The sequence below is a fragment of the Phodopus roborovskii genome, unplaced genomic scaffold, assembly GCF_943737965.1.
Source record: "Phodopus roborovskii unplaced genomic scaffold, PHOROB, whole genome shotgun sequence".
NCBI lineage: Eukaryota > Metazoa > Chordata > Mammalia > Rodentia > Cricetidae > Phodopus > Phodopus roborovskii.
The window spans coordinates 126,063-140,895 of NW_026125039.1; the positions used below are offsets into that span (position 1 = coordinate 126,063).

The window sequence follows — 14,833 nt, forward strand, 5'->3', positions numbered from 1 at the left end:
TGGGGAGCTCAGCTTATGAGCAAAAATTTTGAATCTCTGAAAAAGTCATGCTGTAGTAGAAACCATTTGTTCAAAGAAAAATTTATCTCATGCTGTATGTCTACTTCTCTTCAGAGAATAAACAGCCCAACAGAAACAAAATAGGCTCTTGGTTTAAAAAAAAAAACAAAGCAAAATTGATACCATGGCTCAGCCACTAGCAATTCAATCCAGAGATAAAGTTTATTAATCTATTATATATGTTACAATATAAACATAACATGTTACAATATAAACATAACATGTATTCAATGTATAGGTGTTCTAAATGAGATAATGCTGTTACTAATATTTTTTTATTTTTTTAGAATACTTTGAATATGTGAGATAAATGAATAAATTAAAAGAGATGGAATCATAAAACACAAGTGATGAGATTACATTTCTGAAAGACATTTCAAATTATATAAACTATCCTCTTCTGATAAAATATCTTCAAAATATGTTAACTATCTCCTTTTCAACAATATATTACGGAATTCAGGTTACTTAGTAATCAAAGTATACTTTCAATGTAATTTAAATGTATTTTTCTCTCAAAGAACACTGTGTGCCTCCTTAGCACTTATAAGTAATTAATTGCAATCCACTAACTGTTCTTTTGCAAATAAATATAACTCCCACAGATTTAAAGACTAAAATGGCATGTTCATAACCCATCCTAAAACTCAAAATTGCAACACTAAATATAAGTAATTACTGAAACATATATCTATATGTATTTTGATTATTTTAAACACACATGAAAATATGCATGGTTATAGGTTTAAAGACAAGAAAGGAGACTGTGCAGAGTTCTAAAGTGACAGAGAAAGTAGAAGGCAAAGCATTATAAAAGTAAAGAAAAATCAATGAGGTCAAAGGAAAAATTTAAACCCAACAATGAAATTTGGAAAGCATGTGTGGTTATAGAGAAAAGGAAAAGTTTGAGTGAAGACAATTTATTCAGTTGACATGCTTTTCTAACCATTTTCAAAAGCTGCATGGTTACAGCCAATCAAGGGATTCAAGCATAGCATCTTTCAGGTTCTCTTGTCAATGAATCTGTATCCACAGTGAATTTGTGTTTTAAACAGCCAATCTCTATCACCTTGGTAAACCCAGGAATGCTTTTGAGTATAGAATAGAATGATGTGTAGCTATACCAAAACATCATGGAATTTAGAAACAGATAAAGTTTGAGACATGACTGGCTTAGATTCACTAGACAGAGCAGTATCCAAAAACAAGTCCAAAGAAAGACTCACATAGACATCTGTAAAAGGAGAGTGAAGGATATGATGCTTATTTACCTATGAGCCACAAACACTACAGAGGAAACACACAAAACATGTCATTTTAAACCTTTTCTTAGAGTTGTTTGGGTTTTAAAATTATCTTCACTCATTATATAATACACATTCATTTATACGTATTGAAATACCCATGACACAAAAGGTCAGAATTAATTTTTTGACTTATTTTGTAAATAGTTTCATTGCTAGTACTTTTATACAGACCTAAATCTCTCAGATACAGAATTCTCCCAAAGAGATTTTCAGACACCTACATTTTTAGGAATTTCCTAATTCTAAAAGGAAATATTTATTAATGAAGTTCCTGATACAGAATAGTAAGTTCAACATCTGTAGTCATCTGCTGGGTTTGAGCACAGCACCCATCAAAACTATCACCTGTGAATATTTTCTCCTGTCTTCATAATTATTGTAAGTTTATTAATCCCTCAAGACAAACTCGGGAATTTTACTTCTGAACTTGTCATGAAACCTGCTTTACACCCAAAAAAAAATCACAAACCCTTCTAATTTAGGAACAGCTGCTGCTTTTATTGATTATTAAGGAAAATACAAGAAACTATGTATCTTTTTCAAATAATTACTTATGATAATAAATGAAACAAAGCAACACCCTTAGCTTTATAATTTCAAGATTCAATCAACTCAATAAATTTTGCATTTTAATTAATCTCTCATTCTCACTTTCTCTCATCCAAGAAAAATTAAAATTTTCTATTTGTTAAAACTCTTTCACTGTCTTACAGCTCAGAAATAAAATCAATATAATCGTTTGTTATAAACCATGGAAGATGGAGTTAGAGGGATGGCTTAGGGGTTGAGAGCACTCACTGATCTTGCAGAGGAAATGGGTTAAGTCCATCAGTACCACATGACAGCTCACATCTGTCTGTAATTCCAGTTCCAGAGCACCAATGCATCCTGGCTTCCTCGAGTACTGCTTGCAAGAAGTACACATATATACATGGAAGTAAAACAATCATATGCATAAAATGAAAATAAATAAATCTTTCTTTAAAAACAGGAAAAATGTGAAAAATAAATCTAATTTCTGATCTGTAAGAATTATTCTGTTTTCAAGTTCTCAACATCACATTGCAAAGTGAGTATGTACTAGAAAATTGCAACTAGAGTAAATTCAAAGTACTATAAAGATTTTTGATATTTTCCAGTATCTTTTACATTTTCTCACATATAATGTTATTCTAGCTCACAGTCAAATCCAAATAAAGTTCTTCTGTACATCAGAGGATTTTTTTTCCATAGTTATTTTTCTGTGTTGTTCAATTCCTTTTCCACATTGCTATCTATGATGCTTTATACAAACACAAGCACTTCAGGTATGAATCATGCTCATAGCAATTTCAAAACAAGAATCATATCTACAAACAAAGATACATTTCTTATTGTTTCAATGTCTCTGTGCATTTTTACCTGTATAAAACAAACAACATCTTCATAGAGATTGGCTTCCCTGATTTCTCTAACCTAAAATACTAAATAATAAAATATATAAAGCTAATTATTCAAATCTCAAGAGACCATTGAGCAAATTTTCTGAAAACACTAGATAGTTTTAAATATGCTCATAGTTTAGACTCACTCCCTGGAGGACCATTTTATTTGTCCAGTACACTAAAGGATTTCATTTCTCATGAAACAACATTAAAAACAAAAGGAAAAACAAAAATGAAAATTTTTATATCATTGTATTTGCTGCAAATATAGATAATCAGCCATTGTAACTAATCCCTAAAAGTGGATAATTAGCTTAAAACCTGACTATACACAATTATTTATTCACTTTAGTATATTTTAACATGAAATATTTATGACACTTTCATTTTATATATTATATAGTTGTGAACTTGTACATAAATTTAGCTATATAGAAGCCTACAGAGAATATGAAACTTAAAAGTGAATGAAATAATTAAACTATTGATCAAGAAAACAGGGAGCTAAGAGTAAGGACAAAGCAAGATTATCTATTCTCTCCACTCCAATTCAATGTAATTCTTGAAGTCTCAACTATTTCAATAATACAAAGAGAAAAGAATGAGTTAGGGAATAAAGAAGGTAGGAAGGCCAAAAAGGAAGGACAGAGGGAAGAAAGGAAGGTAAAAAAGGAAGCAAATACAAATTTTTAAAAAAAAAAAGTAATCAATGTATCAATTGCAAATGATATGATTCCCCACATAAGAGACCTTAAAGATTCCACCAAGAAAACACTTAAGAGTTAATACTTTTTGCAAAGTATCAGCATACAAAATTAACATGCAAATAATCAGAAGCCAAGGACAAACACACTGAAAAAGAAATCCAGGAAAAAATCCTATTTGGTAGAAAGAAAGCACTGGGTAGGATTTACCGAGAAAATTAAGAACTTTTACTATGAATATTTTAGAACACTGAAGAAAGAAATTAAGGACTATATCAGGAAATAGAAAGAGCTCTTGTGCTCATGCATCAGAAGAATCAACGTGAAAATTGATATCCTACAAACACATATCTACAGGTTTTATAAAATCCTCAATAAATATTAAAACCATTCTTCACAGACATAAAAAAAATCTCAAACTTTATATAGAGACACAAAAGACCAATGATAGACAAAGTAATTCTGAACAAAAAAGAATACTAAAAGAAGGAATCACCATACTGAGTTCAAATTATACTGTAGAATTACAGTAATAAAAACAGTCATGGTACTGGCCCAAAACAGACACATCAATCAATGGCATAGAATAGAACATAACTCTACATAATCACAGATACTTTGACAAAGACACCAAAAATATACATTGGGAAAAAAAGACATCATCTTCACCAAATGATGTTGGAAAACCTGAATCTCAATATATAGAAAATAAAACTGAAGACTTACTTCTCACCCAGAAAAAAAAAATTGAACTCCAGGTGGGAAAGGGACCTCAGCCTAAGACCTGATGCCCTATAATTGCTAGTGGAAAATGCAGGAAGTACATATAAACTTACAGGCACAGGGAAGAATTTTCTCAATAGGACACCAGAAGCACAGGCACAAGGATTAACAATTGACAAATATTTCATCAAACTAAAAAGCTTATGTGCAGCAGCAAAGGACAGTCAAGTGAAAAGGCAGCCCCTTAGGTGAAAAAAAGTATCTTCCAGCTATACTTCTGACAGCACATTAATATCTAAAATACACAAAGAGCTCAGAAACACCTCAATTGAAATAACAACTGTGGGAACTGGAGTGATGTCCCAATGGATAAGAATACTTTGGGCTGGAATCCAGTTGTGGAGAGGGAGGAGTGATAAGCAAAGGGGTCAAGACAAGGTTACAGAAACCCACAGAGACAGCTGACCTGAACAAGGGGGAGCTAATGGACCCCCCAGACTGATAGCTGGGAATCCAGCATTGGACCGATTAAGAACCCCTGACAATGGGTCTCAAATAGAAGGCCCGAGCAGTCTACGGGACCTCTGAATGAAATCAGGTGCACAAAAGGACTTTGGGAGCACATTCCCTATGGAGGGATATTCCCTTAACCTAGAGACAGGAGGGAGGGCCTACTCCAAATGACTTGACAGATTTTGATGATTCCCTCCTAGAAGGCATCACCCTCCCTCTGGAGTGGGTGAGTAATGGGATGGAAAGGGGGTCGGAAGGCATTGGGAGGATGGAAGGGTGAGGCAAATGGGGTTGACATATAAAATAAGAAAAAATAATAATAAATAGTTGGAAGGAAGGAAGGAAGGAAGGAAGGAAGGAAGAAAAGAAGGAAGGAAGAAATATTTTGGGCTCTTGCAAAGGACCTGGATTCAGTTCTCAACACTACGTGGCAGCTAACAACTGCCTGTAACTTCAGTTCCGTAGGAACTAACACCATCTTCTGGCTTCTGTGGGCACTAAGCATACACATACATAGTTCACATAGATACATGCAGACAAGACTCAAACACATAAAATAACTTTTTAAACTATACATGAAAGCACTCCAGCAGATAGGGTTGCTGCAGATCTTCACCTCTGCTTCTGCTTCTACTTCTGCTTCTGCTCCTGCAGATCCAATCTACCAGTCTCATCCCAGCTCCTTAAAAAAACACCTGATTTTGGTCTCCTTTCCTCGCTGACCTCGTCAACAACATTATAACAAAGGTCGTCTCCTCCAAACTTCCTTCTCCCTTCATGCCAGTATCTCAGTATCTAATACCAGCAGGCATTCCATGGAAACACATTAGCTGAACAGCCTAGTGAAATGGGAAAGCTAACTAAACACAATCGCTGCCATTTTGGGAACAGGCAACAGCTCCTTGTCCTATGTACTGTGTTATTTTGACTTCAGATTCCATTTTACCTGTAGGGTGAAATGGAGTTCAGATTCCCTAGGGGAGCTGAGAACCTTCCAATAGTTGACCGTCCTCTTCTTAGTCCTCTTCTAAATAGTCATCATGAGTCTTTACTTCTCTAGAAACATCATGGTTGCTGCTAACAGACAGGACAAATGAATCTGATTGGTTGGACTGAAAGGCTCGCATTGTCAATTGACAAAGATGGAACATTCAATGAAGTCCCTAATCTCTAAATCCTGACTGGTGAGAATTGTAACTTGGCAAAAAATATTTATGAATTTTATGCTTAAATACTTTTTTCAACTGGAATTCAGGGTTGTAGTTCAGCTCCCAAGTCTGCTCTGAAACCCAAATCCATCAGCCCTCTCCCCTTCTCTCCTTCTTTTGTACTGCCTTGAATTAACTGTTGCCTTAACCTCATGTGCCATTGGTCATTCATATCTCTCAATATTTATTCTCCAATAAAAAGACAGGCTAACAGAATGGATATGAAAAATGTGATCCATCCTTCTGCATACAAGAAACATATCTCAATATCAAAGATAGATTTTTACCTCAGAGTAAAGGGTTAGAAAAATATTTTCCAAGCAAATGGATGTAAGTAGCAAGCTGATGTAGCTATTCTAATATATACAAACTATACTTCCAACCAAAATTAAATCAAAAGAGATGGAGAAGGACATTTTATACTCATCGAAGGAAAAGAACACCAAGAGGACATTGCAATTCTTAACTTCTTTGCCACAAACAAAAGGGCACCAATATTTGAAAAAGAAACATCCTGTGTACTGTTCTAGACCTTTATTGTGCTTTACATTTGTACTTTTTCAGATGGTACAAGAAATTGGTTCAGATCTGGGGAAGAAAACATGTCACCCTCAGCTTAAGAGATTATGCATAAGTGTTGTGGTAGGGAATAATAACTAATAAGAAAATGAAAGGCTATCAAAACTAATGAACTCTGAAACAAAAAGGCTGTTGTCATTGCCCTTTGGTTAGCCTCCATAGCTACATTGTATGAGGCTATAGTTGAAGACATCACATACTTTGGCTGCAGATTATTGAGTAATCAGTCTTGAACTAATCACAAAATTCTCCTGATAGCTAAATTTTACAATGCAAAACAGTGCTATGTAGGCTCATGGAGGAAAACAACAATAGTCTTTTTTTTTTTTTTTTTTTTTTTTTTGTCGATCACATGTCCCTCTCCCACCTTCCGTCCCTCCTCTTACCCTCTCTCTCCCCTCATATGCACGCTGACAATCCTCCCCTTCCATCCACCCACACGCATTCTACATGTAGGGTTTTGCCATCCAGGTGGAGTCATGTAAATCTGTCAAGGCATTTGAAGTAGGGACTAGGACTTCTCTCCTATCTCTAGGTTAAAGGAGTATGTCCTCAAGGTCTTTTTAAGCACGAGGAATACATCCTGATTCCACTGTCTGAGGTCCCTTAGACTGATCAGTCCTTCCAGCTGAGACCCATATTCAGGGGGTCTGAGTCAGTCCCATTCTGGATTCCCAGCTATCAGTCTGGGGGAGTTCCCGTAAGCTCCTGCTTGTTTAGGTCAGCTGTCTCTATGTGTTTCTGCAACCTGGTCTTGTCCTCTCCCTCTGCATCTGGATTCTAGTTCAACTAAGTTTTCAGATATGGATGTTTGCTTCTGTTTCCAAACAGGTACTAAATGAGGGCTCCATGATGGTGGATAAGTTAGTTGTTGATCTCACTTATCCAGGAAGGGCATTTATGGTAGCCATTCCACGGTTGTTCAAATTGTTAGTTGGAGTCAGTCTTGTAGGGCTCTAGACCTTTCTTTAGATTCTGTTTTCTCTTCAAACCAATAACGGCTCCCTACTTTATAATATATATATATATATATATATATATATATATATATATATATATATTCTATTCCCATCCTGACTCAATCTTCCTAGTCTCAGGTGCTTTCCTCTCCTTCCTTTCTCTTTCTCCTAGTTCTCTCTCCATTCACTGCCATCTCAATTTCCATATGCTCTGGGGACTTGTCCCTTCCCCCTTTTGTGAAGGACCTTCTATGAATCTCTTAGAATACACCTTGTATCCTAGTTCCTCTGGTGGTGTGAATTATAGGCTGGTGATCCTTTGCTCTAGGTCTAAAACCCGTGTATGAATGAGTACATACCATGTTCCTCTTTTTGTGACTGGGTTACCTCATTCTGGATGGTTTCAAGTTCCATCCATTTTCCTGCAAAATTCAAGATTCCATTATTTTTTTCTGCATAATAGTATACCATTGTATAGATGTGCCACATCTTCTTTATCAGTTCTTCATTTGAAGGGCATCTAGATTGCTTCCAGGTTCTTGCTATTACAAATAATGCTGCTATGGACATAACTGAGCACATGTCTTTGTTGCATGGGTCTGCATCTTTTGGGTATATGCCTAAAAGAAGGATTGCTGGGTCCTGTGGTAAACTTATTCCCATTTTCCTGAGGAACTGCCATACTGATCTCCAAAATACCTGTACGAGTTTGCACTCCCACCAGCAGTGGAGGAGTGTTCCCCTTTCTCCACATCCTCTCCAACATGAGTTGTCATTAGTGTTTCTAATTTTAGGCATTCTGGCAGGAGTAAGATGGTATCTCAGAGTTGTTTTGATTTGCATTTCCCTGATAGCTCAGGATGTTGAGCATTTTCTTGAGTGTCTTTCAGCCATTTTGGATTCCTCTATTGAGAATTCTCTATTCAGTTCTGTACTCCACTTATTAATAGGGTTATTTGGTGTTTTGGTGACTAGTTTCTTGAGGTCTTTGTGTATTTTGGAGATCAGCCCTCTGTCAGATGTGGGGTTGGTGGAGATCTTTTCCCAGTCTGTGGGCTGCCATTTGGTCTTATTGACTGTGTCCTTTGCCTTACAGAAGCTTCTCAGTTTGAGGAGGTCCCATTTATTAATTGCTGATCTCAGTGTCTGTGCTACTGGTGTTTTGTTCCCCTCTACCAATTCATTCAAGGATACCTCCCACTTTCTCTTCTAAGAGGTTCATTGTGGCTGGATTTATGTTGAGCTCTTTGATCCATTTGGACTTGATTGTGTATGGCAATAGACATGGGTCTATCTGCAGTCTTCTACCCAGATTTCTAGCTTCTTTATGTCTAAGAATATACATCAAAACTATTCCTTGGGAATTGAAGCTTGTGATTATTATAATCTTTTCTTTGTAAACATCTGTAATTCCTTCTGTTTTCAGAAGAGATTGGATCAACTTTCTAACTAGAAGAAAAATAGATGAAATATTGTTATATGTAAGCAGAGTTGAGAAAGTCAGATTTTCACTAAGATTGCTCAAAAATGCACTTCTATGTTCACAATGCAAGTACTTAGGAGATCTTTCTATAACTGAGTAGCTGTCTGAATACTCTCTTCATTGCCATCTTCATTTCTTGATTCCTGAATGTATATATCACAGGATTCAGAAATGGAGTGATAACTGCATCAAATATGGCCAGAAATTTGTCTAGGTGTGTGGAGGGGAATGGCCAAGTATAGACAAATATCAAAGGACCAAAGAATAAGACCACCACAGAGATATGAGCTGAAAGTGTAGACAGAGCCTTAGAGGAACCACTTGAAGAGTGTTTTTGTACATTGATTATGATGACAATATAGGAAATGATCAGTATGAAGAAGGAGCCCACAGAAATGAACCCACTGTTGGCTGTGACCATGAACTCTAGTTTATGGGTGTCTATGCAGGCAAGTTTGATGAACCGGGGAAGGTCACAGTAGAAGCTGTCCAGCACATTTGGTCCACAGAAAGGTAAACTGACTACAAAAGCCAGTTGAACAAGAGAGTGCGTAAGACCAACTAACCAGGCAGTCACTACAAAGGAGAGACACATTTTGGGGCCCATAATAGTCAGGTAATGGAGAGGTTTACATATGGCGACATATCTATCAAAGGCCATGGCTATGAGTAAAACCATTTCCACACCACCAATGACATGGATGGAGAAGATCTGAATGACACAACCCTTAAAGGAGATGACTTTGCGCTTTCTGAACAGGTCATAAATCATCTTGGGAGAAGTGACACAAGAAACACCTAAGTCAATGAAGGAGAGATTAGCCAACAGAAAGTACATTGGAGAGTGTAACTGAGGATCTGAAGCCACAGTAAAAATGATGAGGGAGTTCCCCATCATGCTTGCTACATAAAATATAGAGGAGAATACAAAGACAAGAAGTTGAATGTCCCAGGAGTTGGTGAGTCCAAGAAATACAAACTCCGACACCACAGAGTGATTTGCTCCTTCCATAAACATGTAAGTCAGTGCTACCTGGAGGAGGAAAGAGGAAAAACTGTAAATTACATTAATAGACTGTATTAAGAAAATCAATCAAGCTAAAGGCGGACATACATGAAAAAATGAACATCACTTAATACTAAGGGATGAACTTTAAAATAAAGTGAAATGTCACTTCAAACTTGTTAAAAGAATTTTTATCAAAAAAAAATTTAAAGTTCAGAGTAGGTATGAAAATAGATCTATCTTTAATTGGTTGATAAACACATGAAATAGTACATTACAAAAGAAAAGAATGATATGTCTCAAAATTTCAAAGTATGGTTTTCTGTTGCTCCAAAATAAAGCACTCACTAAGGCATGGACCATGGTTTTGGAAAAAAAGAAGAAAAAACTGAAGAGGGAAGGAGAGAGAGATTAAATTAGAACTACCATATGATTATTCACAACCCATATAGCCTGAGGAAATTCCACCATCATATGCAAGTAATTTCTTCTCATTTTCCACTCAGCATCACTTACAATAATCAATATAGGAAAAATGTAAATGCTTATTGACAGTTGAGTGGATAGTATACAAACACACACTGACATACAGGCACTACAGAATATTCTTCAGCTTTTTTAAAGAAAGGAATCCTGTTATGTAATAATCTGCATGATCCTAGGGGTCGTTGTTATACATGAAATTAAAGAGATGCAGAAAGATTAATACAGCCAATCTCACCAACACATAGAATCCAAAGAAGGAACTCTTATGAACATAAGATCAATGGATACAGGGGTATACCATGAAGAAATAAAGATAATTGGAAAGTGGGAAGAGAAGATATTGGCCAAAAGATACAGATATTCTGTTAGGGTGATATATTTCTGTAGATCCATCATGCATCATCGTGACTCTGGTTGACAGTAAAGCTGTGCTGCAGGCTTGAAAACGCCAGGATGATATTGTCAGTGTTCTCACAGGAAATAACTGTGGTATGTGACTAAGTCATTTGAGTTAATTGTTTCATAATGCAAACATACATCAAAACATCACACTGGATTCTCTAATTAGAAAAGAAGATTTATTCATTAGTTATACCTTAATAAAACTGGATAAGGAAAACCTAGGGATTGTGAAAAGGTGACCACATGGGAAGCTGTTGGCACTTTGTGTAGTGTTATCATATACTCTCTCTGAATTTCATGTTCCTCTTTTTTCCCTCAGAGCAGTACAGACTGGTCAACATGGAAACAATTGATTTTGGTTTCAAGAGTAATATACAACATAGTCCACATATATAAAAGCAACACTCTTTTGAATTCCAACAGTACAATCTTACTGACTAATAAGAACTTCTCTATACCTACTTCTGGAAAACACTTAACATCAAAGTTTATTAAAGGTTTTATCAAACTGTGCAATTTTGCTTTATAAGAGCACTTACATTCTTTAATTTTTTGATAATATAATACAAATACTTCATTTCTCCTTCCCTTTTCTCCCTTCAAGGCCCCCTATTTACCCCTCGTTGCTCTCTCAAATTTATGGCTCTTTTTATTTTTTACTGTCCCTCAAATGTCTACACCTGTCATGATATTAACTCACCAAATACAGGTAGGTAAGCATATTAAATAGAGCAAAACATATGTCTGTTTCTATTCTTTTAAGCAACTAAGAAATGGTCCAGAGAGAGGTGTAAGCCTCTCTGTAACTGTCAGTTACCAGCGTTTGTCATGTCAGACCAGAAACTGTAAATGCTTACAAACTTTTCTATTACAACAAAACTAAAATGCCTCATTTTTTTTTTATTTTAAACAGAAAATATTGGTCTCTGGACAGTAGGATGGGTGTGAATCTTTACCCTGGAGTGTATAGCATGTGATTTGAAAACTTCTCTAAAAGGAACAATGTAGTAGGCAACTCTCTGTTCAAGCCCTGGTGACAGGATTCAATAAATTTTATTATAGCTGTACTTTTATTTCTTAAAGAAGGAGAATGTAAGCTCTTTTTCCCCCTCCCCCGCCTGAACTCCCTGGGTTGGCCCCTGATCGAGCTGCTCCTGTCTCCGGTCCACATGGAGAGCACCCTTCGAGCTCTGATACACCCACACCCATCCCCACCGCCAGCCTACCCCCCATACCCTGTGCCCTACCCCACCCATGGTCCTGCCGCTCTGGTTGAACACTGGCACAGAGGGTGGAGCCAACAGTCCACCCTACTTCGGAGACTTCTCAGAGCAACTCTGAACAAAGGAGACCTGACTATCCATGCAGGACCACTGGCTTGGTCTCTGACCCTACCTGCAGTCCTCTGGTGGAGTCCCGGGCCCCACCCAGAGATCCGCCTATCTCTGCAGGTCCACTCTGAGTTCCTGCGGCCAAGATCCTTGACCCCCAAATCCTGGCCTCTGCCAAAGAAAGAGGTCTCAGCTGGAGAGCGCCAGTTTCCACTGAGATCCCACTATCCTGCAAAACCTTCTCAAGTTCCAGCTCAGCCCTTGCCCTCTTCTGCCAGCTATTGACCAGAGCTATTGGCCAGAGCTATTGGCCAGAGGATACTGTGAGTACCTGCTGGCATCTTCTTCTGAATCCTCATCCTTGACCCCATCCCTGGATCCCTGTCTGCAGAGAAACCTCCTAGAGAGCTTGGACCACACAGAGCTACAGATATTGAATCGCAGACCCACATAAGCCCATCGGGAAGTACCATAGAGAGAGGGGGAGACCCAACCAACACCTACTGGAAGAAGCTATGGGAAGAAGGCAATACAAGAGAACACCTAACAACAGAAAAACAAGCATGACACCACCAGAATCTAGGGAATCTACACCAACTAGAATAGAACTCAACAACAAAGCAGAGGAAGCAGAAGGGTACGACTTAAAAATTACCATCATAAAAGTGATACAGGCCCTCAAAGAAGATGTGAGAAAATCCCTTAAAGAAATGGAGGAAAAAACAAACAAAAACGTGGAAGAAATGAACAAATTCCTTAAGGAAAGTACAGAAAGCAAGAAAAAACAATTAAGCAGGTGAAGGAAACAGTTCAAGACTTGAAAACTGAAATAGAGAAAATAAAGGCAACACAAACTGAAGGAATGCTGGAAATTGAAAACCTGGGCAAAAAATCAGCAACTACGGACACAAGCATAACCAACAAAACTCAAGAGATGGAAGAGAGATTCTCAGGCACAGAAGATAAACTAGAAGAAATAGATTCATCCAAACCTAAGAATTATAGGCATAGAGGAAGGTGAGGAAGCCCAGCTCAAAGGTGCCAAAAACATATTCAAAAAAAATCATCGAGGAAAACTTTCCAAATCTGAAGAAAGACATGCCCATGAACATACAAGAAACATACCAAACCCCAAATAGGCTGGACCAAAGAAAAAAGACCCCTCGACATATAATAATCAAAACACCTAGCATACAGAATAAAGAAAGAATATTAAGAGCAGTGAAGGAAAAAGGACAGGTAACATATAAAGGCAGACCTATCAAAATTACACCTGACTTCTCCATGGAAACCCTCAAGGCCAGAAGGTCCTGGATAGATGATCTAAAAGTATTAACAGAACACGGATGCCAGCCTAGGCTACTATAACCAGCAAAACTCTCAATCACTATAGATGGAGAGAACAAGATATTTAATGACAAAACAGGATTTTCCCAATATGTATCTACAAATCCAGCCCTACAGAAAGTATTGGAAGGAAAACTCCAACCTAAGGAAGGTAACTACGCCCACAAAAATGTAGGCAACAGATAATCCAACTACACCAGAAACCAAGGGTGAAGCAAAACTAATATATTCACAATACCACTGCCAACAACAAACCTAAACCAAACAAGCATCAACAATCAATGGACCTTACTCACCCTCAACATTAATGGTCTTAACTCACCTCTAAAAAGACACAGGCTAACAGAATGGATACGAAGACAGAATCCATCCTTCTGCTGCATACAAGAAACACATCTAAGCTTCAAAGATAGACATTACCTCAGGGTAAAGGGCTGGGAAAAGATTTTCCAATCAAATGGAAATAAGAAGCAAGCAGGAGTAGCTATTCTAATATCTAACAAGTTAGACTTCAAACCAAAATTAGTCAAAAGAGATGAAGACGGTCATTTCATATTCATCACAGGAGAAATCCATCAACACAAAGTCTCAGTTCTGAACATCTATGCCCCTAATACAAAGTCACCCACATTTGTAAAAGAAACACTACTAAAACTCAAAACTCATATAAAACCTCACTCACTTATAGTGGGAGACTTCAACACACCACTCTCAACACTAGACAGGACCACAAATCAGAAACCCAAAAAAGACACAAAAGAATTAACAGAAGTTATGTCTCAACTGGGGTTAATAGACATCTATAGAACATTCCATCCAAACACAAAAAAATATACCTTCTTCTCTGCTCCACATGGAACCTTCTCTAAAATCGACCACGTACTAGGTGACATAACAACAGATACAAGAGAATAGGAATACTCCCCTGTATCTTATCGGACCACCATGATTTAAAATTGGAATTCAACAACAACACAAATAGCAGAAAACCTGCAAACTCATGGAAACTGAACAATGTGCAATTGCACCACTCCTGGGTCAAGGAAGAAATAAAGAAAGAAATTAAGGACTTTCTAATATTCAATGAGAATGAGGATACAACATACCCGAACTTATGGGACACCTTGAAAGCAGTGCTTCGAGGGAAATTCATTGCACTAAGTGCCCATATGAAGAAAACAGAGGATAGTCACATTAGAGAATTAACAGCACAACTGAAAACCTTAGAACAGAGAGAAGCTAATTCACCCCGCAGGAGTAGACGCCAGAAAATAATCAACTTGAAGGCTGAAATCAACAAA

At 37.2% G+C, this 14,833-nt stretch overlaps 1 protein-coding gene across 1 annotated transcript; it reads right to left on the minus strand.

Annotated features, from left to right (window-relative positions):
- Window positions 1-9,033: 9,033 nt before the first annotated feature.
- On the minus strand, window positions 9,034-9,978 carry LOC127216253 (olfactory receptor 4F3/4F16/4F29). The gene has a single exon (XM_051176903.1). It carries the CDS (start codon window positions 9,976-9,978, stop codon window positions 9,034-9,036), a length of 945 nt encoding a protein of 314 aa, XP_051032860.1.
- Window positions 9,979-14,833: the final 4,855 nt, after the last annotated feature.